This window comes from Aegilops tauschii, chromosome 2, assembly GCF_002575655.3.
Source record: "Aegilops tauschii subsp. strangulata cultivar AL8/78 chromosome 2, Aet v6.0, whole genome shotgun sequence".
Classification (NCBI taxonomy): domain Eukaryota; kingdom Viridiplantae; phylum Streptophyta; class Magnoliopsida; order Poales; family Poaceae; genus Aegilops; species Aegilops tauschii.
In genome coordinates this window covers 407,770,748-407,797,227 of record NC_053036.3, presented here as the reverse complement: position 1 = coordinate 407,797,227, position 26,480 = coordinate 407,770,748, and the positions used below count along the sequence as shown (strand labels likewise).

Genomic DNA, 26,480 nt, shown 5'->3' with positions numbered 1-26,480 from the left:
TACTCCACCAGCTCCAGCTACTTCATCTGAAGCCTTCGTTCTTGGAGTTCGCTCTGCACTGCCTCCTAAAGACCACGCCTGAGAGACGTTTAGCACTATGCATTTTTTGAACTTTTTGGTAACTTGTTGCCAAAGGGGGAGAAAAATGTATAGATCATAGTCTTCGAGAGAGAGAGAGTGTTGGTTTTTTATCTCTCTTGCTTATTTGGTTTGAAACTTTATTTGTGTGCTTTTGTGAGATACTTTACATCCTTTTGTGAGATACTTGTTGATCATATGATACCCTTAATGCTTGTTGGATGTTATTATCTCTTATATCCTTATATGATCATTCACTTTGCATGGTGATGAGTGCATGTTTTTTAATTCCTATCATTTTGAGCGCTCCACCAAGATGTATGTGACATGGAAGAGTAACCCATGATCCTAATCGATTGTGCATTTGCATTCAAAAGAAAATTTTAAATAATGCACAAATTTAGGAGGAGCTCTTGCTTATCACATACTTCTCAAAGCGACGATGTTTTTCAATCTTATTTATCATTTGTCGAAGCTTTGATCTATATGTTGTCATCAATTACCAAAAAGGGGGAGATTGAAAGTGCAACTATCCCTGGGTGGTTTTGGTAATTCCTAACAACATATAGCTCATTGAGCTAAGGCTATTTCAAGATAAATATTTCAGGAAAGCTCAATAATTGGCATGGCATGGATTAGAAAGTGGACCCTTCAAAATGCTAAGGACAAGAGATTGGCTCAAGCTCAAAGCACAAGACTCTACATTTTCTATTTTAGTGATCCAAGATCACATTGAGTCTATAGGAAAAGCCAATAATATTAAGAGGGAATGAGGTGTTGCTTAATGAGGTTCTTGCTCAAAATGCTTAGTGATATGCTCCAAAACCCTCCACTACTTTCTCATATCCACATATGTCCCATACCAAAAAGTCAAACGCGGCCCCACCGAAACTTTCTATCCGGAGCCACCGAGTTCAGTTGACATAGCCACTGCCAGAAACCCTAGTCTTTTCAGTCCCACCGATAGGGATCTCGATCTCACCGAGATGGGATTGTAATCACTCTGTTTCCCTTCGTAACGTTTCGGTCAAACCGAGATGAGCGATCGGTCCCACCGAGATTGCAATGCAAACTCTCTGTTTCCCTTTCGTAACGTTTCGGTCCAACCGAGATGAGCGAATCGGTCCCACCAAGTTTGCCTGACCAACTCTCTATTAGTCTATTACCAAAATCGGTCCCACCGAGTTTGTGTAATCGGTCTCACCGAGATTACGTTATGCCCTAACCCTAATGAAATTGTTCCCACCGAGTTGACGTGTCGGTCCCACCGAAATACCTAACGGTCACATTATGAACCAAATCGGTCTGACCGAGTTCTCTGAATAGGTCCCACCGAGTTTGGTGATTTGTGTGTAAAGATTTTATGTGGAGGCTATATATACCCCTCCACCCACTCTTCATTCGTGGAGAGAGCCATCAGAACATGCCTACACTTCCAACACATATTTTCTGAGAGAGAACCACCTACACTTGTGTTGAGGTCAAGATATCCCATTCCAACCACATAAATCTTGATCCCTAGCCTTCCCCAAGTTGCTTTTCACTCAAATCTTCTTTCCACCAAATCCTAATCCTGTGAGAGAGAGTTGAGTGTTGGGGAGACTATCATTTGAAGCACAAGAGCAAGGAGTTCATCATCAACACACCATTTGTTACTTCTTGGAGAGTGGTGTCTCCTAGATTGGCTAGGTGTCACTTGGGAGCCCTCGTCAAGATTGTGGAGTTGAACCAAGGAGTTTGTAAGGGCAAGGAGATCGCCTACTTCGTGAAGATCTACCCTAGTGAGGCAAGTCCTTTGTGGGCGACGGCCATGGTGGGATAGACAAGGTTGCTTCTTCGTGGACCCTTCATGGGTGGAGCCCTCCGTGGACTCGCGCAACCGTTACCCTTCGTAGGTTGAAGTCTCCATCAACGTGGATGTACGATAGCACCACCTATCGGAACCACGGATAAAAAATCTCCGTGTCAACATTGCGTTTGCTCCCTCAAACTCCTCCCTTTACCTTCATATGCAATTGTTTTACATTCCGCTACTATACTCTTAGAATTGCATGTGTAGGTTGATTGCTTGACTTGTGCTAAGTTGTTAAAATCTGCCAAGAACTAAAATTGGGAAAAGGCTAGATTTTTATTTGGTCAAGTAGTCTAATCACCCCCCCCCCTCTAGACATACTTTCGATCCTACACCTTCTATAAAGATATGACTCCTTTGGCGTACTCTCGAAAATAAATAAAAAGATAAACCCTATAGAAGTGTTTGAAGCCGCGACATGACCGCCCTAGTTGGCCCATAGGCCCATTAAATTGTTATTTGTGGAAAAATTCCATGAATAAGAAAATATTTTTTCTTTATTAAGAAAAGGGAACAAATGCATAAAATTACAGTTTGCCATATTACAAAAATGCTATCCTCTATGTATACAAAAATGCGATGTTATGCTTTAAAAAAACAGCCATCCTCTAATATAGAAATTTACGAAGATATATTAAAAAATCGTATGTTGGTACTTCAACACAAAAAATGTTTATCTAGATCACGACAAAAATATATAATTAGGTGTGTTTAACAGGGTATACTTGTAATGCCCGGATAATCAAGCTACAGTAATCCCACGCTAATGGTGCCACGTCACCACAGTTACTGTTGCTAAGCTACCGTTAGGTCAAACCGTTTCAAAATTCAAATTCAAATTAATGTCAATAATAAAAGTTTTTCAAAATTTACAACAAAAATGTTCGGTAGGTGCCATATTTTGCATAAGTAAATATGGTGTAGTAAACACATTTTTATAAAATGCCTAAATAATTTAAATTGAAATAAAACAGAAAAGAAAATAAATAAAAGAAAGAAAATACAAAAGAGAAAACAAATAAAGAAAAAAGAAAGGAGAAAACCCCCTGGGCCGTGGCCCAACTGGGCCAACCCATCAGGCCCAGCCGGCCACCCACTTTCCCCCTTATCCACTCACCACCCCCACCCACTCCACCGACACCCCCACTTCCCCCCCCCCCCACGAAAATATCTCCTCCCCCCCTCTCCCCCGATTGGATCGGGATCGAGAGGAGGAGACCACCGCGCCCCACGACCACCGCCGACGCCTCGTCCTCGTCCACCGCCCGGAGTCGCCTGGACCTCGCCGGACCCCCTCGCCGGCCTGCTTCCCTCTACGCGCGCCGTCCCCGACCTCCCCCTCGCGCCCCGCTGCCACTCCCCTACCGGCAATGTGAGCCCCGCCGCCGCGCTCGTCTTCGCGCGAGCCCTTCCCCCTCTCCTACCCTCTCCCTCGCCCCCGCGCTCACCGTGGCCCTCGCGCCCGTTGGTCGCGCCCGCGACCGCGCTCACCGCGCCCCGCGACCACCGCCCCGCCCTCCGGCTAACGACGTTTCCCCTGCTCCGGCCACCTCGGCCATGGCCTCGCCCTCCCCTGTCTCTCCCTCTGTCCCGTGGCCGCGCCACCGCGCCCGCCCCACCGCGCCACTCTGACCACACCGGCGCCACGCCGCGTCCCGCTCCGGCCGGCGCCCCATGGCCCCGTGCCTCGGCGCGCCTCGTCCCTGCCATCTCCTCCTCCCGTGGCCGCGCCACCGCGCCCGCCCGCGCGCCAATGGCCGCACCGGCGCCACCCCTCGCCTCCACCCGCCGTGGCCCCTGGCCGCGCCGGCGAGCCCCGCAATCGGTGCCCTGGCGCCCTCGTCCCGCCCTGCGAGCGAGCGCTCGCTCGGGTGCGCCCGCACCCGCTGGACCAAACCCGTTGTGGCCAGGGCCACTGACCACTGGGCTAGTGCCCCCTGGCCCTATGACATGTGGGGCCCCATCCCCCAGAACGTTTGTTAAAAAAATGAATGATTTAAAAAAATTAATTAAATTAATAAAAATAAATAAATAAATAATTAAGATAATTAATTAACTTAATTAATCCTGTTAGTATTAACTAATTAAGATTAATTAACCTAATAACAAATTAACCTAATTAACTACTGTTAATTAGCTAACAGCCCCTGACAGGTGGGACCCACCTGTCAGGTTGACCAGGTCAACGGTCAACGTTGACTGCTGACGTCATGCTGATGCATTAATTAAATTTCAAATTAAATTAATTTATTAAATTCTAAAAATGATTTAAAACTTTAAAATTTAATATTAAATAAACCGTAGCTCGGATGGAAAAACTTTGTACATGAAAGTTGCTCAGAACGACGAGACGAATCCGGATACGCAGCCGGTTCGTCCTCCACACATCCCTAACCTATCGAACTCGCAACTTTCCCCCTGTGTTTCATCTGTCCGAAAATGCGAAACATCGGGAATACTTTCCCGGATGTTCGCCCCCTTCGCCGGTACCACCTACTGACGCGTTAGGACACACCTAGCACCGCTCATTGTCATGTCACGCATCGTCATGCTTATGTTTGCATTGTATTTACTGTTTCTTCCCCCCTCTTCTCTCCGGTAGACTACGAGACCGACGCTGCTGTTGCCCAGTTCGACTACGGAGTTGACGACCCCTCCTACTTGCCAGAGCAACCAGGCAAGCCCCCAACTTGATCACCAGATATTGCCTATTCTTCTCTATACTGCTTGCATTAGAGTAGTGTAGCATGTTACTGCTTTCCGTTTATCCTATCCTGATGCATAGCCTGTCCTTGCTTCTTTTGTTACCTTTACCTGCAATCCTACATGCTTAGTATAGGATGCTAGTTTCCCATCAGTGGCCCTACATTCTTGTCCGTCTGCTGTGCTATACTATCGGGCCGTGATCACTTGGGCGGTGATCACGGGTATATACTTATATACTATATACATGACACCTGTGGTGACTAAAGTCGGGTCGGCTTGTAGGAGTACCCGCAAGTGGATCTTTGTGGCGGAGCGACAGGGCAGGTTGAGACCACCTAGGCGAGAGGTGGGACTGGCCCTGGACGGCGTCCGCGGTTACTTCAACATAACACGCTTAACGAGTTCTTGGTATTTGATCTGAGTCTGGCCATTTGGTCTATACGCACTAACCAGCTACGCGGGAACAGTTATGGGCACTCGACGTCGTGGTATCAGCCGAAGCCTTCGTGACGTCAGCGACCGCGCGGCGTGCGCCGGATTGGACTGGAACGCCACTAGGCTAGGTCTGCTTCCAGCCGCGTACGCAACGTGCAGGTGTGCAATGGGCGATGGGCCCAGACCCCTGCGTGCATAGGATTTAGACCGGCGTGCTGACCTCTCTGTTGTGCCTAGGTGGGGCTACGACGTGTTGATCTTCCAAGGCCGGGCATGACCCAGGAAAGTGTGTCCGGCCAAATGGGATCGAGCGTGTTGGGTTATGTGGTGCACCCCTGCAGGGAAGTTTATCTATTCGAATAGCCGTGTCCCTCGGTAAAAGGACGACCCGGAGTTGTACCTTGACCTTATGACAACTAGAACCGGATACTTAATAAAATACACCCTTCCAAGTGCCAGATACAACCCAGTGATCGCTCTCTAACAGGGCGACGAGGAGGGGATCGCCGGGTAGGATTATGCTATGCGATGCTACTTGGAGGACTTCAATCTACTCTCTTCTACATGCTGCAAGATGGAGATGGCCAGAAGCGTAGTCTTCGACAGGATTAGCTATCCCCCTCTTATTCTGGCATTCTGCAGTTCAGTCCACTGATATGGCCCTTTACACATATACCCATGCATATGTAGTGTAGCTCCTTGCTTGCGAGTACTTTGGATGAGTACTCACGGTTGCTTCTCTCCCTCTTTTCCCCCTTTCCTTTCTACCTGGTTGTCACAACCAGATGTTGGAGTCCAGGAGCCAGACGCCACCGTCGACGACGACTCCTGCGGCACTGGAGGAGCCTACTACTACGTGCAGCCCGCTGACGACGACCAGGAGTAGTTCGGAGGATCCCAGGCAGGAGGCCTGTGCCTCGTTCGATCTGTATCCCAGTTTGTGCTAGCCTTCTTAAGGCAAACTTGTTTAACTTATGTCTGTACTCAGATATTGTTGCTTCCGCTGACTCGTCTGTGATCGAGCACTTGTATTCGAGCCCTCGAGGCCCCTGGCTTGTATTATGATGCTTGTATGACTTATTTATGTTTTAGAGTTGTGTTGTGATATCTTCGCGTGAGTCCCTGATCTTGATCGTACACATTTGCGTGCATGATTAGTGTACGGTCAAATCGGGGGCGTCACAATACTAAGGAGAAAAATTGGCGAGCAAACATAGGTGAAGTCTTCGACGGGCGAAATCTTCACCCTGGCGGTGTGACATGGAGTTTACAAGTTTTTTTGTTGCCCACTAATAACCCACATTTGTAGGAATCCATTATAGATATTTCTGACAAGTAATAACATCGAACCCAACGAGGAGCGAAAGGAATTGGTCAAAGAAAATTAGCAAGGAATCAAGCTGCAAAGATTGCGTGGTTGCTTGTTTGATCCAGTGAGTAAGTACAAGAATGTAAAAGAAAACAATCACCAGCGCAACAACCATTGGTGAAATCTTCAACATGCGAGCAACACAACCCACACTTGATAACATCTAGCTAAATATCATACATCGACAAAAATTAACCCACATTAATAGTCTTGGAGCACAGACAGAAACAGAGCTAAAGAAGAGGTAACGGAGCTAAAGAAGCCAAAGCCGCCAGACAACAACAATTTGAAGTCGAAGAGAAGAAGCTCAAAGCCATTGGAGAGGTTTCTGCCGTCATCTTTAGCCACCTAAGCGTAGGACCCCATGTCTCTAGCATTGAGAAGATCTGAAAACTTCATTTGCTACTTGCTCTACTAACTTTGCTCCCAGCATCAACACCTCTTTGGTTCCACCCTTGTCTGCAAAATGGACCGGCCAACGAGCAACTTAGCTTTATAAGAATCATTGGATCATTGAATAGCTTACTATCAAAGATGGTTCTATTTGCATTTCCATAATGTCCAAAACACAACAGAGATACCAACTAGGACGAGCCTTTCCTCTTTCTTGGGAAAGGTCTTAATCCACATCCCAAAACAATTTTCAACTGAAGACGGAATAAAATTTAAACGAAATGCACATATCAATAAACATCACACCAAAACAACAACAGAATAAGTGAAGAAGAGATGATCAATTGTCTCATCTTTCCCACAAAAGACACAATTGTGTCCCCTTTCCAGCCTCTCTTCAACAAAACATCTTTAGTAAGGATACTCTTCCTAACTATTAGCCATAGGAAAACTTTAATCTTGGCAGGGACCTTACCTCTCACAAGTATTTTGTGGGAAATTATAGTCCACTTCAATCAATTTCCTATACAAAGATTTAATTGAAAAATTCCTATCCCCAGTTAGAAGTTAGAACCCATTCAATCTGATCTGTACCAGATCTCATTTCAATTTCCTCACATCTCAGTTTAAGGTTTCTCCATAATTCCATAGATTCATCATACAAGGTCCTACCCCACCCTTTCTGCAATATTTCAGCCACAGTTATAATATGGTCAAAGCTGAGCAGATAAAACATGGGATCGGCATCTTTTAGAGGTTTATTATCGACTCAAACAACTTCCCGAAATCTAATGTACTATGCACATCTCCCAATTCCATCTACAGAATTGATAAAAAAGATCTTTGACTTTCAAAATGCTAGTCCAAAATTATGAGTCACCGATTTTGTGCTTCACTCTAGATATACATATGTCAGCCACATATTTCTTCAGTAGGACAGCTTGCCAAAGACCATCTTTTGTTTCAAGTTTCCAAAATCACTTAGCTAATAAAGCTTTGTTCATAACCTCTAGTTTTAGAATACCCAGACCACCCAAGTCTCTGGGTTTGCAACATGTTTTCCAGTTCACTGGGTGATACTTTTTCTTATCTTCATCCTCCTGCTAGACCATCCTAGCTCTTAAGAAGTCAGCCTTCTTTAAATCCCGCATTGGGATAGGATAGAATGACATCATAAAGAGGGGCATATTAATTAAACAGGCCAGAACCAAAGCAATTCTCCCAACAATAGAAAACATGAGTTTACCCTGCCAGCAAGCACATCTCTTCTCTTTTTTTTTACCATCCCAACCAGTGTTTGTTTCCGATTCTACTGTCTCTGATAGGCTCACTGAAGCTTATCAAAAAAAAAAACCACAAACCGAAACGAAGCAATAATTCCGGACCCTCTTATTTGGCTGATGTTCGCTGGGAGGGGATGGCATTTGTGAATGTTTTGCAGTTTTAGTTAGCCGAGGGGATTCAGAACAACATGACATTTTATGGACTAAATTGTCATCCTCCCAAAAAATGCCATGTTGTTTCGAAGAAATTGTCATCCCCGATACAACTAAAATTGCGAGGAAAATGTTTGAAACGCCATGCTCTCCCAGCAAACGTCAGCCAGATAAGATTTCCGACAATTCCAGATAATAAAAAACCCAGGGTGCCATAGATTATACAACTGATCAGATATCACCGTTGGTCATATACACAGATCCATCATCATCCATCCATGGCATATCCAGTCACATAAGTACATACACCGATCCATGCATGTCGAGCAGCGACCGAGACGAGCTAATTTAATGTAGCAAGCACGCAGCTGATCGACCCGATCGATCGCTCCATGGCATATGAACACGGCATGCCTGCATCCGCATGCACAGACCGACACATCTACGACTAATCAACAACGTACACCGGCACGTACGTACTCACAATTTGGCGCACTGCACGGGCGCGAAGGAGAGGGTGTTCTCGCCCACGTCGTACACGAACTGGATGTTCTGCTGCTGGAAGTTGCCGATGATGGACAGGCCCCGCGACCCCATCACCGTCACGCACAGCGCGCCGGACCCGGAGTCCAGCACCATGTAGTTCTCCGCCGGCAGGTCGAGGTCCGCACCGTTGAAGTGGAACACCAGCTTCGGCACCTCCACCTGGTCCACCCCGCTCGCCGGCGCCTCGAAGCACATGTCCAGCCCGATCCCCGACCCGTCCGCCGCCGGCAGCTTCATCTGCGCCGCGAACGCCTTCTTCAGCGCGCGGTACCCCTGCAGCTCCAGGTACGTGATCGACGTGCCGGAGTCCACGATCACTCCGCCTGTGCCGTCGTCCTGCACGGCGAACGCCGAGCTCGGCAGGGTGATGTGCGTCGAACCGACCGTCAGGCCCTTGAGGTTCACGTAGTAGAAGGACGGCTGGCTCGGGTTCTTGATGAGAGGGGTGGTCTGCACCGACGACGCGGCCGCCGCGCTCTCCGAGATGCTGGCGAGGGAACCCAGGAGGAGCGGGCTCTTGCTGGTGTCGTCGAGGGAGGTGAGGCAGTAGGAGAACTTCTTGAGGCCGAGCTGCGAGACCAGCGAGAGGGGGCCCCGGCCGAGCCCCACGAGCCCCGCGCCCTGCGTGAACCCGTCGCCCTCGTTCGTGTCGCCGCAGCCGAAGGCGACGTCGGGGAGCTTCGTCTTGGCCAGCGTGAAGGTCTCGGCGGCCAGGACGCCCTGCGTCGAGGAGGAGTCGCCGTAGGTGTATGTGTAGCCGCACTTGGCCGAGGTGCACTTAGAGCTGGGCAGGTCGCTGCAGAAGGAGCTGGAGCACGGCAGCGCGGCGTAGGTGGAGGACGACGAGGGGTCGAACACCGGCGTGCTCTGGTTGAAGCACTCCACGCACGGCTTGCACTGCGTCCACACGAGGTCGCTGCCGGTGTCGATGATGGCCGCGTAGGCCACCGCAGGCGTGCCGATGGACATGTCCATGAGGAACTCACCGTTCCCGGCGTGCACCGGCACCTGCAGCGCCGGCGCGACGGCCTTGCTCGACATCATCGGCACGCCGGTGGTCCGCGCGACGAGCCTGGACATGCGGTGGCGGCTCCGCCTCGCCGCCCGCCGCAGCAGCTGCAGCTTCGTGTAGTTGCCGTGCGCGTCGACGTGCGTCAGGGCCACGCGCAGGCCCTCCAGGCGGCCCAGCTGGGACGACGTCGCGGCGAGGCCGCCGGTGGCGCAGCTGGCGAACACCGCCGTAGCTACCAAAAGAAGCAACCGTAGCTGCACCTGCGCCCCCATGTTTTTGGCTTTCGGCAAGTGCGAGAAGAGCAAGCTAGTGCTTAATGATCCTTGAATCGAAGAAAGGCTAGATTTTATATTCTTCTCACGACATAAAACAATGATCGGTAGTTATAGTTAGGTTTGGTTTGCTCTAGCTATGACCATATCCAGATGATGGCTTGAAGTTTTAGCCTAAGCAAGAGAGGGAAAGGAAGCTGCTGGGAGAGCTGAGAAGATGGGAAAAGCTAGTGGCCGGTCAGCTGAAGCGAGCCGTGTGGGAGACTGGTACAATCAGTACCTAATTGGATGCGACAACTTCACCTCACTGCTAAGCTTCTCCTTGGCGCTTGTCGCCACAATGATAGGAAGTCTGATTTGAGTACGTGTGCCCAGGGTGGCCTTTTAGGTCATATGGTTAAGATTTTGGTGACTACTACTGGCCTACCAGGTCAGTGGATCCCACTTTTAGAACCTTCCTTCAAATTTTGCTTATATGAATGTATATGTAAGTCGCTTGAAAATCAAATGTGGACCTGTCGATTTTGTGGAAGGAAGGAAGATGACGCCGGAGAGAAGGAAGAAGACGCCGTACCCCACTATCTATCTTAGGGTGGCAGGTTGTCCCGTTATCTATCTTAGAGGTGTTGGGGGGGGGGGGGGGGGGGGGGGTCATGCAGGTTCGCCTTAAAAAATGGGTTATGGTCGGGGTTAGAGGGATGGTTGGGGGCTGCCGCAGCACGGCGGTGGGAGGCAGTTGAGGGGGGAACGGGGTGGTGGCGGTGGTGGCCGGTGGTTAGGCCAGTGGTATGTGGGGCGGTTGAGGGGAAGAAGATGAACATGAGGATGCCTGGAGGTTGAAGAAGCTGATCTAACCGTCCATCTTGCATCTAACTGCTTGAGACAATCGACTGACCCATAATATTTTTCAGGTGACTGTCAAGTAGCCAGTCCTAATTTCATGGTAATAATACAACTTTGTTGACTAAGTAAGCAAGATACATTAGGTTGACTTCAACAGTCTGATACAAAGTGGACAACAAATTAAAGGTTCGCGGAAATATAAAAAGTTACATATCGACGTTCCACCACAACTCCAGCAAAGGAACTACTAACCTCCATCTCCATGTATTTGGTGGGTGGTTGATGCAGCTTTCCAAATGGGTCTGTCTGGAACTCATTCGAAGTCTCAGTCGAGTGACGTTAGCGTAGTTGTGGTGCTACAAGCGGCATGGCTAGATGCTGCAAATGGCGATGAAAAATGTTGCGACAATACTGCAAGCAATGGCAACATATGCTACAACCGTTCTGACCAAAAAATGTTACAACTATTAATGGAGGATGTTGCGACCGGTGAGATGACATGCTACAATCGACGAAGGATGGCATGCTACAACCAGCAAGACGGGATGCTACAACCGGCACGAACAAATGTTGCATACAATGGGACAAAATGCTGCAAGGTTGATTAAAACTTTGTTAAATCTCAGTCGATTGAGTTTTAGCAAGCCCGTTTCCAAGTACATGTCTTTCCAGAAGCACTATAATACACATGTTTGGACTGATATGGGATTATATGTACGGGTCTTCCCGCTAGTATTATTTGACTTGTGAACAAAAGATAGGTCAGGGATGTCTATGCTAGGTAGCCAACATCCCGGTCGATGATGCCTGAGTTGGTGGGCAACCGGCGTCGATCGGCCGGGTCCCTTTAATTAGAACGAATTATAGATTGTTTGGCCGGCCTTTGCCCACCATGTTCTCCCAACGACATGAGTGGCCTAGCTGCGCTTGTTTCCCTTGCAAGTAATTCTGATAAGGATTTCTCTCGCCCGTGTGGAACTCGGTTGTGTGTGCTGGCCATCGTTGCAATTATAGGTTTACACCAGTCCAATTAACATGGTGTGAACACAAGACGTGCACGCGTGGGTGTGTATACGTGTGTGAAGGTGTTTTTGTGCCTAGCTTCTTTTTGGGCTCTGAAAAGAAATTAGAGAAGTTCTGCAAAGGTGTGCAAGCAAAATGGTCGACGAAAGCTGCGAGTAGCTGTCCGGTGAGCCGATTATGCAAGTGGTCAATATGGGCCGGCGTAGGTGAGAAAGCTACGTTTTACCGACGAAGTATGCATAACCCTGATTATTTTCGTGACCAAGGGGCCGAGGGGATCTGTTGAGTAGATCACCGCGTCCGTTCTGGTGGGTCCGACCATCCTGGGCAGGTGCCCAAACAATGTGGGGATGTGACGTGACACTCCGAGTCGTCGTATGACATGCTAGTGGATAGAGCGACAATTGTCGACGCATGATGATTTCGATGGGAGGGGAGAGGAGGAGGCATGCTGTGCGATCACAAGTTGAGTACGTACTTGAGTGAGTGAGTAACAACGACTGCTGATAAAATCGCTCCAGCATAACAGCTTACTCAAGTCCAGCTTGATCATCTACTCCATCGAGTTCAGAGTAACCTAATAGAGTTAGAAACAATATATCGATTTTTTTTTCTCATATAACAATACAGACGCAAGCGCTCACATAAACACATACATTCACTAACAAGGAAGATGTGAACACCAGTGCCAAATCTAAGATTTAAACCCTGATGGGTCGAGTCCATCAGAAGAAACTTAACCATCTGAGCTACACGCAGTTTGCAGTAGTTTCTTACTTAACAATACAATTCAACACCAGAACTTTTTTTTAGTGCTATCCAACACCAGAACTAAGAGCTCAATATGTTGATCATATCACATGGTGGTTTAGCTCAGAAATACACTGGAGTCCTCAAGCTTGAAGAACTGGAGGCCCAGAACTACAACAAGGCCAAACTTCTCCCCAAAAGCAAGAAGTGAACAAATTCTTAAAATGCCCAAACTTCTCTACATTTTCTGCAAAATGAGAGTTCAGCAAACTACCATCACCAGCTTCACATGCATTTGTTAGTTCTAAGAAGAGTAAAATGCATTGACAGTCAGTGTACTTGTCTCACAAGCTCACTTTGGTCACTGTACTTAAGAATACAATCAACATGTACGACTGTCGGTGATTATATGGTCACTGACTCATCATATAGCTCCGTATTTTTCTATGTTGACGCATTTATCAAGCCTTGGTCACCAGTGTCATTTGGGATGGGCTATAGTGCATTGGCTTGTTTTGCAGGTTATTGCTTCGAGAACTCCTATTCAGATTGGTCAACTATGCGTTGCTCGCTTTAGTTCTTAGATTTTTCCTCGCTCATCTTTTAGCAATATACGTATTTGTTGTCTCGGTACAAAAAAGTGTTTTATGCTAATTTTGAATGTTTGGTGAAATAAAACATTGTTGAAAATTTAAAAAAGGTTCACGAATTAGAAATGAATTAAAATTTTGAAAAATGCTCACGAATTCAAAAAAAGTTAGTGAATACAAAAATTGTTCATGAAATAAATAAATGTCCATGAATTTCAAAAAATATCATGATTTTTTTAGATGCGAATTCAAAAAACTAATGATTTTAAGAAAATATTCAATACTATTTATAAAAAATATGAAAATGAAAAAGTAGCATGAATATTTTTTAAATGTGGATATGCAAGTGGTCGACAACCCTCCTCCTGCCCTTAATTTATGTCTCGTGCGAGCATGCAGTTGCATGTAGATGTTGGACTTGCAATTGGGGCAAAAATGGGTCGGCCCCCTGTTGTGTATCGAGGATGGAGTTTGGACTGGGACAAAATTGGTTAGGGCCCTAGTTACATATCGAGGGTGGACTTGCAAATGGGACAAAAAAAATCCCTCTCCTCAATGCATATCAAGGGTGTAGTTGGACTTGCAACTAAGACAAGAAAAAGATGGGGGCCCCAATTGCACGTCGGGGGTGGAGTTACAACTAGGACAAAATTGTCAGCCTCTTAGTTGCGTGTCGAGGTTGGACTTGCAAGCGGGACAAAAATGAGTCAAGCCCAATTGCGTGTTGAGGGTGGACTGGCAAACTGGACAAAAATGGGTCGAGCCCAATTACGAGTAAAGGGTGGACTTGCAACCAGGACAAAAAAGGTTGGGGGTGGATTGTATGTCGGGGTGAAGTTGCAACTAGACAAAATCCCCCCCCCCCCCCCCTAAGTTGCCTGGCGAGGGTGGAATTGCATAAAATTCGGACAAAAAGGGTATGACCCAGTTGCTATCGAGAGTAGACTTGCAGTTGGGATAAAAAAATGTGGCCCCTAGTTGCATGTTGGTGGTGGAGTTGCAACTTGGTCAAAAAGGAGTGGGCCCCGTTTGCATGCCAAGGATGGACTTGCAAATAGGACAAAAATAAAGGTTCAGGATTGGTTGTGTATGGAGAGTGGGCTATTAATCTAGACGCAAAAAGGCACGCCCACCCTCCGATAAAATGCCACTTCCGCAACCCCTCGCACCCAACAACCCCAGTTGCAGACACGTTGAGGGCGTACAGTTGCAGTCGTGGGCAACACTTGCAGTTGCATGTGTAGTGGAAACATGCAACTTCCCACCCCCGACGAATGTCCACTTCCGCAACCACGCGCACCCAGCAAACCCCGGTTGCAGTGCGTTGAGCCGTGTGCGGTTGCAGTCAGGTTGCAACACTTAAAGCTACATGTCTAGTGGTGGACATGAAACTGATTGACACCCCTCTTCCCATTTATAGTCATGTGTGTGTTCATGCAACTGCAGTGCGGTTACAACTGCAACTTGAGTGGTGGACATGCATCAGGCTATCATCCATTCTCTTAGTTGTAGTCGTGTTGTGGACCGGGCAGTTGCATATATGGAGAAATGGACATATAACTAAAAAAGAAAGACATAAAAACTTTTTCCTTGAAGGAGTAGATAATATTTGTATTTTTTTTCTCATTCGGTGCGACTAAAAAGACAAAAAGAAATGTTACTCCCTTTGATGCAAATTAATTGACGCGGCTTTAGTCTAAAGCTACGTCAATTAATTTAGATCAAATGGAGTACTTGTAGTGTGTTGCGGATTGTATGGACACGAGCCAGGAGCCACAGACCATGTAAACTTACTAATTTCGAGCAGCCATACACATACGTGGAAAAATCCCACAATCCAAAACAAATATAAAAGGGGGTAAAACGAACGACGCACACCCTAGGCCGCGAAACGAACGAGCCAACGCGGCAAGACAACAACGCACCGTACACTGATAAGAAAATATAAGCACGAATCTTAAGGGCTTAGATTCAACGGTGGTAAACTTGGACTTTAGTGAGCTAATTCTCATCTAGAGCAAATCCGTATCCTAACTTTGTTGCAATCAGTATGCACTGCCTTGCAATCTTAAGGGCTCTGACAGCTTATTCTTTTTTTTTCTTTGACTTTTTTTCTCTTTGAGGGGGGGAGCTCTGACAGCCTCAATACACTAGAAAATAGAGATCGTCTCTTCACGGACAACGTTTTGCTGAACACGATTGCTAATCCAACCGCCTTCTGCTTTTCAAACATGCCCATGGATGGTGCGATATATAGCCTGTCGTGCTAATTTCGGCTGGCAACTGTCGTCCGCGTAGCAGTGCTCTTTCTTTAAAAATATGCTGCTAACGTTGCTTCTTTTCTCTAAATAAAAGTTGCTTATCTAGATTAGTTTTTTTAGGGTAGTGGTTGGCCAAGAAGGCTTCTTTTTTTTTGGAAATGAAACACTAGGATTCCATACCTCACACCGGCTCAGCAAGACCGTTGGTCCTCATGGCACTTAAGTACATCGTCTGGGAGTGCTTCAGCCCCGAAAGCAGCCAAAGAGTGCTCTAACTTATTACATGTACATGTATATGTTGTAACATGCCATTAAAAAAAATGTACCCCACCATTGTTTCCCAGTAAAAATAATAATTAAAGCCAAGCCAACAAAACAGTAACATGCCAAGAGTTGAACAATCTGATAATTTATCAAACCTTGAAAATGTAGGAGGGGGCCTAAATTAAATACCTCATGATCAAACAGGATTACCGAATTGACCACCGTCTGTATGACTAAAATGAGATATCTGGACCCAATAAAATCCTGGGCAGACCTTTTTGATCCCATTTAAGGCAGGGTGCGCAACTGAACGCCACCAATCAAAGCAAAGACAGGAAGCCATATTTGAGTAAAACAATAAAATAAATTAAGCAAAATTTGAGACCATGGTAGCCACAGGCGCGTCCTTTTCATGTAAAGACCCCAAGTATTCTTTTTTCTTTTCTTTTCTGAAACAAGGATAAGCCACAAGAAGTATAAAAAAAGAAGACAACCTATTCTTTCTGAGCACCGCAGGTGCACAACTATGTGCATCCAACACCGTACATGCCTGTTTCATTCGGCATTCCTTCCGGGAAAATGAAGAAAACCCTCAAACCTCTTTTCAGCACGGAAAAGCATCAATCTACCCATGAAAACTACCCACAGAGCTGAAGTTAACGGGAAAATATCTCGATTTGCTAAGCTAATCACCCCATGAGAGTTGAGGTAGTTACCCAAACTCATCATGGTACAGCTTGATCTCCAAAGGTTCCAAGCATGGTTGACAACCCCAGTAATTTTGGTTGATGTGTCATGTCATTAGCCCCTGCATTCCTCAAGCTTCTGCTGCAGCCTCACGTTGTGCCTTAACTACAAAGTAGTGGGAGATATGTTAAAAAGCAGTAAATGATAGGCACAGATGGTAAAAACAAGTGTGTGTGCATTCCTGATGTGCATTACCAGAAACTTAAATGATAAAAAAGTGTATGCACTATCACGTAAATGGTAAAAAAAATCTCAAAACATCTACCAAATCCAGAATCTCACAATTTAGTAAAACAAAAATACTAGGATTTCATTTCCACTTCAATTGACAAATGCTTTTGTTTATTGCTAAACCCCATAATTATTCGGCATGCCTCATCAGAAGTTCATTGATAATGACACCCAATACTTGCATGGCAAACCACGACAATTATGCATTTTGCTGACACTGCAAGTCACATTAAATGGGTTAAGGAATTACTAAAATCGAAATGAAAGTATTTGGAGCTGTTTTTGGCAAAACTGAAAGAACGGGGACAACAAAACTATGAGTACTTGATGGAGACTTATGAAATTTATTATAAAAAATAAACAAGTGAATTGTGTACTTCATTGAGAGTTATGAAATTTATTAATTAAAAAACTAAACATGGGAATTGATTATTGAAAGCCAAATAATGTTGATAAACTAGTAGAGTAAGAAACATAACAGAACTTACACAATCAGCGATCTCTTCCTGTTTCAGTGGAGGAACTACTTCGTCTTGTTTCCAGCCAAGAGATTTAAGGAAAGCCATTTCTTCTGGACTTGGTTCCTCTTCGGTAGGATACGATTCCTCTTGCCCTGCTACAATGGGCTCAGACAACAAAAGGGCTTCGTCATATCTAGAGTCCGATCTCGCTGAAACATCAGTTGTATCTGTGGGTATAATGGACAGACTAGCTTTAGCTTCATCTTCAGCATCAACAGGATCTGATGAAGAGTTGGCGTCCTTGTTGTCAGCTACAATCTCATGCAACCCCTCATAAAAAGCATCATGAGGCTCTGAAGGTGGCTTGATTTCCTCATTGTCGGAGAGGTGTCGCTGAGATCCATCACAAGAATTTGCATCCTCACATGAACTACTTCCAGTTTCAATACACTTGATTCCACTGTTAAACAAGGACAAATCAACAGAGGGGTTCTTCTGCTCATCAGCCAAGCTAGATGAGGACTCGATGCCAGCGCTTGAACCATTTAAAGATTTGCTCCGCAGTAACTCGAAGAATTTATGCTTTGATTTTGCAATTGATTTTCTCTCACCAGATGAACCTTGTTGTACAGGCAAAGGGAGGCCGTTTACAACACCTTTAAGCTTATGGTTGACATTAGACCTTTCCAGTGGTTCCACTGAAGAAGATTGACCTAGAACAGGGCTCACAGGATTGCTGGAGCAGTCTTTGGCAGTATTTGCAGCACCATTCTGCTCGCGGGTCAGGACTTGAAAGCTTCCTGATTGAGATGGCTTTACAGGCTCAGATTTGACTGGAGTACGAACAGAGCTGTTAGAAGGCTGTGTTGACAGTTGTGGCGCAGTCTTCACAGGACCATTAGAATCCCCAGCTCTTGCACCTCTAATTTTTAACTTATCCGACAAACTTGATATCTGCACAGCATTCTGAATGAATCAGTGCAAACCAAAATGCTGTTTCTTTAGTATAACGCATCACTCCATAAACAAGTGAAACAGAAATACAGCTTTAGGAAGCACATACAAGTTCGAAAATGTCTGCATCCTAGTAAGGATTGGAATTACAATTTTATGTAAAAATAAACTGCAATATCCCACAAAATGCAGACATGTTCACATGTCTAAACAAACTATGTTCCATTTTATCGATTGCATGCTTAATGAACCAATGCTGATCAAGTAATATACAACAGTGAAGTGTACTCCTCAGACAAATAGGAAAAAACGCAAGAATCACACTACCAGTGAAAGTTTTGTCAGAACAAAACTCCATCTATGTAAGAGATATTTCATGTGCTTTAAGTTTTTTTATTTGTCCATTGTATAGTTAGTAAAGCACCAACTTAGATCAATACAATCCATAATCCTGTGCTATAAAATAAAGTTTCTAACCTAACAGTGATTGGTGGACCAACATGTGTCATAAATTTGTTCAGGTCCAAACTGCAGTTAAATAACAGATGTAGGAAAATATTGAGGATGATAGTTTATTAAAACAGAAAAATGCATACTTCACAATATTCGACAAAGTATCTTCAAACTACCAACCAACACAATACGCTTACTTAGAACACAAGATGCATTGCATTTACATAAATTGTTATGGTAGAAAGACACCAGTCCTTAACAATGCTCAGATAATTGCCAAAATCTGCTTAGTGGATACTTGCAGTTTGCAAAGAACATGAAGCAACTGAACCAATCTATGGCCATATCTTCAACTAATTTGAATGCAATCACTAATAACATACATAATTTAGTATCATTCAGGAGCAGATTGCTCCCGTAGGAACAAATGATGTGGATGATCCACTAATGACAGTCATATTCAAATAAAGTCACTGGTAATAACACAAGCAGCAAACAACAAAACAAGAAATATTCATATTGCGACAAAGGCACATACAGATGTTTTGTTTGATGAAGGCGTCAGAGGTCTTAGCCTCATAGTTCTTTCTTCAATCTTTTGAGCATCAACAGATAGCTGGGTAAAAAAGTTGCACATAAGACACTATTTAGATCAAGTGACTGGAACGAAATATGATTACAGACCAAAGAAAGAAACAAAACACGGATATCATATTCATTATAGATTGCACTACCTGGGGTGTGGTGGAAACTTTTAATGGTGCTTGCATTACTGTTTCAGCCATGCTTAATGCCGTTCCGCAGCTCGACACTTCAGGCTGCCTACCGGAACCAGCATGTGATAAACCAGAAGAAACATAGTTATTGCTTGGCTCACTAAGTCCAGGAACTTCTGCTAGCACCGAGTTCCAGCCATCAGGTGCAGTAACCAATGGTATGCTCTGAAGCGGGGTGCTAATTCCAGGAGATGGAACTCTACCAATATCTTGCTTCCCATCGTTATCCTCAGAACTAAGGTGTGGAAATTCTCGCTCAAAGGAGATACCTGCAGCATCCTTTCTAGATAGATTACCATTTTCCAAACTTACTCCTGCTGTCCGAGTCGATGTGTCCAGCTTTGGACGAACACGACTGAGCCTATCGCTTTCAGGTCTGCAAGAGCTAAAGGACCCAAAGCCATCACGCAAAGGGCCATCTGGAAGACCCAACCTACTCTCCCAATCATGGAAATCAGAGTCCTTTTCACACACCCTGTCTCTGTTGCTTCTTCCAAAACTGGCATAGCCTCTTGACTTCACTGTGCCATCCCGATCATGCCGTCTGGACACACTTGGGCCAGAACCCCTACGTGAAGAGGACTGTTGGGAGCTCCGTTCACGATCACGAACTGTTGATCGGTTTCTTGATGAAGCACCCCTGTCTTGATCACCTAAAGCATCAAACAACAACTTCTTAGCAAAATGCTGTGAATTTGCAAGCACAAAAGAATAGTCAATTCAAAGTGGTCCATATATGATCAGTTAAACCATGAAACAGCACACCAAACCACAAAGATAGTGCCAACAACAATGATTGGTAACTGAACAATTGAACATCAATCCTTACTAAGTGCAAAGTACAAGAACAAAATAAATCAAAAGTATTAATGTAAGTATTAAATAAAAAGATGCAGTGACAATGTAATATACATTGTACAGTATAATCAGTATCTCATTGTCGCAAATAACACACAGGTTACAAAAGGCAAAAAATATGATCTTAACAGTCTTACTAGCACATCAACAGAAGAAAACAATAATAAAATACTGTCTTCAACAAACTTCTTGTATCTAGAAGAGTATGCAGCGCAGGAGGCCTCTGCGCCTGGAATCCGCAATTCCATTTGCACGGATGAAGCTTAGGACCTTGTATCCTTTGTGTCCCTGTAGGAAGAGTCTAGTGCATGCAGTAACTCCCGGCACCTATCCTGGCTCTGAGTGGTCCCGATCTACAACCCCAGACTGAGCCGCCAGGCCAAAGTGAATAATGTGAAATAGTGTCATGGAACTCTTGGTGACATTTTTTTAAATTTCAGCACTTGTGTAAGTGCAGTGAGGTTGCCAAGAAATGCTGAAGTGAAAAATAAGTTTAGCTAATTATGTATATACATTTCAAATAATTTAGTTTAATTCGTCCAACATTAGCTTCATTTATACTTCCTCCGTCCCAAAATAAGTGACTCAACTTTGGACTAACTTTAGTACAAAATTAGTACGAAGTTGAGTCACTTATTTTGGGACGGAGGGAGTATATGCTAGTCTGCAAATCAAAGCAGGTTATGGTAAGAAAGACCGGACTGCATTTGCTTCTTACCTGCACATATTGCTACTAGCCTAATATGGGTCTACTGCTACCAGTACACTACATTGAACAACTAGCTTAGGAAGATCAGCGACCACGCATGTCCGCTGTATCAAGAAAAGAATATTATATATTGCTAAAAATGTGTTGCCTACCACCCTACCCCTTTCAAAACTAGTGATATCACTGTATATATTTGTGTACACAAAAAAGGGAATTACATTCTACTATCTATTGCCAAGTACTCCCTCCGTAAAGAAATATAAGAGCGTTTGGATCACTAAAGTAGTGACCTAAACGCTCTTATAAATCTTTACAGAGGGAGTATATAACAAAGATTCACAAAAATGCAAGCCATGAGAATAGTCTCAGTATATCAACTACGTGTCATACCTCTCCAAGAATTTCTTAATACGTGCTTCTGGCTAATCCTGCTGTATTCCCTAGCAAAACTGGCGCTACGAGGACTGCTGCATTATAGCAACATGGCTAACCAACATACAACTGTAAATTTTCCCATCCAAGAAAGTCTCCGAGGTAACTCACATTAAATCATGTATGCATGTCCGAGTAAAATAATATCTAATTTAACAGAACTTACTGCAGTTAAAACGGCACACAGACTGATAATCATTAGTTTAACAAGCACCGACACGATGCTGATGTGAGCAATGTATCCGAAGTCAGATTCCTCAATGATTACCGCAGGTGCACAATTACTCAGTTATAGTTCGACATATTATACTGGCTCCATGATCCATGCAACATATAAATAAAGCGCTTCACAGTACAAGTATTGCCCTTAAATCAAACTAAGACGAATATTGGTGATAGGAACACTGAAGAATGATCATTGTCATAAGGAAAATGGTGAGTTTGCAGGCAGCAACTGCACTAACTTCACCATGCATAAATAAATAAATCTAAGCACTGATTAAAGCCGGTGTAGAGTCATCCAATGCCACTAGAAACGTCTCCGGTGCGACTCCCATAATAACAACTACAGCTGGTGTAAAGTTATGCAATGCCACTAGAAACATGCGACTATAATAACAATTGATCTTGCGTACATACATTCTATAAACAGCAGTAACCACTAGCCAGAATATGCACCAAAATAGCAAATTGACAAGGAAAGGCATCTCACCTGCACGGGGTGAAGTTCCTGGTCGGAGACATGTGGCAGACGCTGTCGGTGTAGCAACCCCGCGAACCAGCCATTCTGGCTTCAACGAGGGCTCACCTCGGTCCATGCCAGCGGGCGCCACTCACCATCTACACTTCCCAGCAGCAGGATCCAGTCCGGCACAACAATGAAACAACCACCAATGCCCTACACTTCTCGCCAGTCACTGAAGGCGGTTACAGCACAGGATTCAACGGCGCATCCGCACCCAGCCTCAACTCGGGGCGGAGCAGAGACCACCAAACCCTAGCCCCCGCACCAAACCCTAACTCTCTCACAATACAATCTATCTCAGGCAGACATGCTCAAAAAATAATAAAAAAGACTGCTCAGGGGGGCAAAAATCGCTCCCCTCCTCTCGTAGCTATCGGTATCACGCCGCCGCGACACAATTGATCGACCAGGAAGCGGCCGCCCGGGAGAGGGCGCCTCGGCGGGCGACCAGCGAGTCAGCGACGACTCTGTGTACGGCGCGCTAGATTTCTCGATGGGCCTCGTCGGAAATCTGCGGAAGGCGGCGGCGTTGGAGGGTTGGAAAATTTCGCGGGGATTCGTCGGGATTCGCGGGATTGGGGAAGCTCTTGGGAGGGGAGGATTTGGAGCGCCGATTTTTCGAGAGGAATTATCTTTCTCGGAATTTTTTGTGGGTTCCGTGGGCGTGGGGAGTGTGTGGGTTTGTGTGGTGTGCTTGTTCGTCTGGGCAGGAGGGAGAGAAACCCTATGCAAAATGTGACTTTCAGCGCCCTCCTCGCACCTTCCCTGTCCCGGATGACGGTTGATTTCCTATCTGGCTTCCTCGCCGTCTTCTTCCTTTTCTGTTACACACAGAATGGCCTGGTTACATAACACGTTCACTACTATCTCTTTTTTTTTAGAAAACTTCAGATCTATTCATCAACCGTCACGATAGTACAGAAAACACCAGAAGTAAAAATTACATCCAGGTCCGTAGACCACCTAGCGATGACTACAAGCACCGGAGCAAGCCGAAGGCGCGCCGCCGTCATCGCCCCTCCCTCATAGGAGCCGGGCAAACCTTGTTGTAGTAGACAATCGGCAAGTCATCGTGCTAAGGTCCCATAAGGCCAGCGTAGCAGAACAGCAACCATCGCCCGATGAAGAGAAGCGTAGATCAGAAGAATCCAAAGTGCAGACACACGGACACAGACGAACAAAGACCGGATCCAAACGGATCCGTCGAAGACAAACACCGACCGGATCCCACGAGATCCGCCGGAAACACACCTCCACACGCCCTCCGACAATACTAGAAGCACCACCGGAACGAATGCTAGCAGGGAGACCCTTATTCCATCTTAAGAAAGTCGTCGCCGCCTCGTCTTTTCTGAGCATGGCACAAACCCTAACAAAACTCAAAAAAACATATAAAAAATAAGCTCTCCCGCCAGCAAAGGGCGGAGATCCACCGTGCCTCCATGATCCTAGGACCACAGGAGATGAGGCGGACCGGCGGCAGCGCCGGCGAGAGGCAAGCGAAACCGTAGCTAATCTTGGATCATGGGAGCGAAGGGGTACGTCTCAATGCCTTTGCTCGTTGGATATGTTCACTACTATCTCGTTTCGAAATAGAAATACATAATACGCGAACTAACTTACGGTTAGATGATTAGGAGGACAGCAGACGACCAGAGTTCAAATCCTAAACTTGACATCAGTGCTCGCATTTTCCTGAACACTGGTGACATAAGTGCATATAATTTATTTTAGTCCTTCCGACAATGTGTCTCATAGGGATGAGTGTGATGTCTTTGTCCGTATTACAAGATTACAAATTCAATTTCATAAACAACTCCAAGAAAAAAGACAAAGTTCATTGTTTGTGAATAGCAGCTAAACCAAATTAAACTGTAAATTCAGACTATTTCACTGTCACCGAATGGATTTTGTTGTTGTTTCTGCGCAATGTTTAGTGTTTAGATTTAAAAACTTATAGCCTGGTGGGTATGTGTGTCTATATAATTTGACTATTTTTCAAATTTTGTAACACTCCCATATGAGATAAGAGGGGAAAATATCAAGTGCTCTAACCCATGATGTGATACGCTGCTCGTGCACCTATTGGTGCGTCAGATGTGCATGAAGGGGCAGGATCTCTGACCGATCTACTTCAGTATGCTCCCTTGAAACATTTGCACACACCCCCGGAAACATCATGTCTTGCAACTTACTCTTACTCTACACCTACCTATATAGTAGCAAATGTTACCGGTAGTATGGTCCCGCACCTATATAATCTCCCTTGTATCCATCGAGCATGGAATGTACATCAGAACATCACTACTAGCGAAAAGGCTAGCAGCAGCGCGGGTTCTAGGTATATCAGTAGCGCGGGGACCGGCGTTACAGCTAACCCGTAGCAGTAGCGCGTGCACACCCGCACTACTGCTATACAAGTGTAGCAGCAGCGCGCTTCGTGGAAGCTCGCTACTGCTAATAGCTCTAGCGCGCTTTGCCTGGACGCGCTACTGCTACTATGGCGCTGCTGCTAACTTTTCTCCACTCGCTACTGCTAATTTTAGTAGTTTTTGTTTTTTCTGCATATTTGTTTTGTATTTGAACAGGCTTTATACAAGAATCTTTAGCAGATACAAATGTCATCATGATACACATACAAATGGCTGCGAGACCACAAATGTAATCATAGCATATACATACAAATAGTCTTATCATAATCATCATCCAACACAAAGTGGTATCTCGTCATCATCTCGAAAATAGCGATACATGCAAGTCTCGAATACTTGCAACTACAATGTCATCCATCTAAACAATGGTATACGCAAGAAGAACTATCACTATGAGTGAGAGCGGAACTATGCAGTACATGAGGCGGCGGTTACGAGTCCTCTCTCGCGCTAGCGTGAACCTCAAGTAACTACCTTCTCCTTCTTGTCTGCTTTTGAAGCCTTTATGGCTGGCGCCCGAGACCCCATTCACTTGCGCCTGACACTCAGGCCACTCGTTGGACACCCCCGGAACCTTCCCTTTGTACACGACATAGCACCGCCATCTCGCCATCAAGAAACTAGGTACCTGTTAGAGATGCATCTTCATCAAGAGGATGTACAATCATATGCAACAAAATATATTAGAGCAACACGAAAAAGAAAAGGGTTAATTAGCAACTAGATGCAACATACAGTACGCAAACTAATTAACTAGAGGTACGCAGGTCATCGTACCCAAACAAACAAAGTAGCGTTACGCAAGTTCGGCAGGGACCGTGGACATCACAAAGTTTCATCGCTACAGAAAGTATACAAGTTCAACCGACACATATCATCATCATCGGCATCGTAAATCACTAGAAGTTCCATCCTTCCATATCATCGAGGATGGACCCTAGCTTCTTGAACAGCGTGAGGTCTTGACGTTGCATGCCTATGCGAGTTCAGACGTCAGCTCGCGATATAGGGCCGTGGTGGAACATCCCCTTCTCATCGACGACTTCCTTCATGATGATCGTCGCAATGTCCCTTTGGATGCGAAAGAAGTCATCTCTAAGTTTATAATCCGCTTCTCCATGAGATTCTAGCCACTTGTGGATATGATCATCATTTCTGCTTGTCATGCGAAGCTTTTGGTGATCCGTGTTGAACTCAATCATGAGATGGAGGATGTAGAATCCATCCTTCTTGCTTGGTTTTGGGACATGGATGCAGCAGAAGTTAGTTTTATGCGCGAAACCCATCTTCTTGTTCCTTTGTTTCCTGATCTGCATGTGGCCACCTCTAATGCTGAAGCCTTGGAGAGCATCATCTAGGATATTCGTTATGTGGGTGTAGTCCTTCTTCTCGTAGTCTCTGGAAGGGTCGAAATACACGGCGTGGGAGACTCGCGGGTAAAGAACGATAAGGACAGCGCGCCCGTTGCTGCGGGGAAAAGACACCTCAAATTATTCTCCATATGAGCGAGAAGGAATGATTGAAATGTACGAAAGGGTTGTCCAAAACTGACTTACTTTGGATGATAAGGCAGGAGGACAATTTCCTGGTCCTTATTCTGTACCATGAAGTTTTGGAGGTAGTCCCTAGCAGTTTCACGCTCAAAGTCGCCGAGACTCAAGAAAGACTCGTGCATGTAGTACGGATCCGCCACACAGATTTGCGAGACTTCTTCTCTCTTCATGACGGAGCTCGTATGTAGCGCAAAAAGGCGGCCGATTGTAAAATCGAGCCGCCTTGTCAGAAACATCTCAAAGATATGGTCAAACCGCAGGAAGAACACCTCCGCGGGCCGTGTGTCGACGTAGCACTT

The 26,480-nt window shown here is 45.5% G+C and overlaps 2 protein-coding genes across 2 annotated transcripts; both read right to left on the bottom strand.

Annotated features, from left to right (window-relative positions):
* Window positions 1-8,496: 8,496 nt before the first annotated feature.
* On the bottom strand, window positions 8,497-10,400 carry LOC109743878 (aspartic proteinase nepenthesin-1). Its single transcript, XM_020302966.4, has one exon. The coding sequence runs from the start codon at window positions 10,097-10,099 to the stop codon at window positions 8,750-8,752; it is 1,350 nt and encodes a 449-aa protein (XP_020158555.1). The 5' UTR covers window positions 10,100-10,400; the 3' UTR covers window positions 8,497-8,749.
* A 5,837-nt stretch (window positions 10,401-16,237) lies between these two features.
* On the bottom strand, window positions 16,238-22,987 carry LOC109743872 (uncharacterized). Its single transcript, XM_020302961.4, has 5 exons — window positions 22,164-22,987; window positions 19,411-20,105; window positions 19,215-19,292; window positions 17,297-18,223; window positions 16,238-16,682 (listed from the first exon to the last, which is right to left on the bottom strand). The coding sequence occupies exons 1-5, from the start codon at window positions 22,267-22,269 to the stop codon at window positions 16,632-16,634; spliced, it is 1,857 nt and encodes a 618-aa protein (XP_020158550.1). The 5' UTR covers window positions 22,270-22,987; the 3' UTR covers window positions 16,238-16,631.
* Between the last annotated feature and the right edge of the window lie 3,493 nt (window positions 22,988-26,480).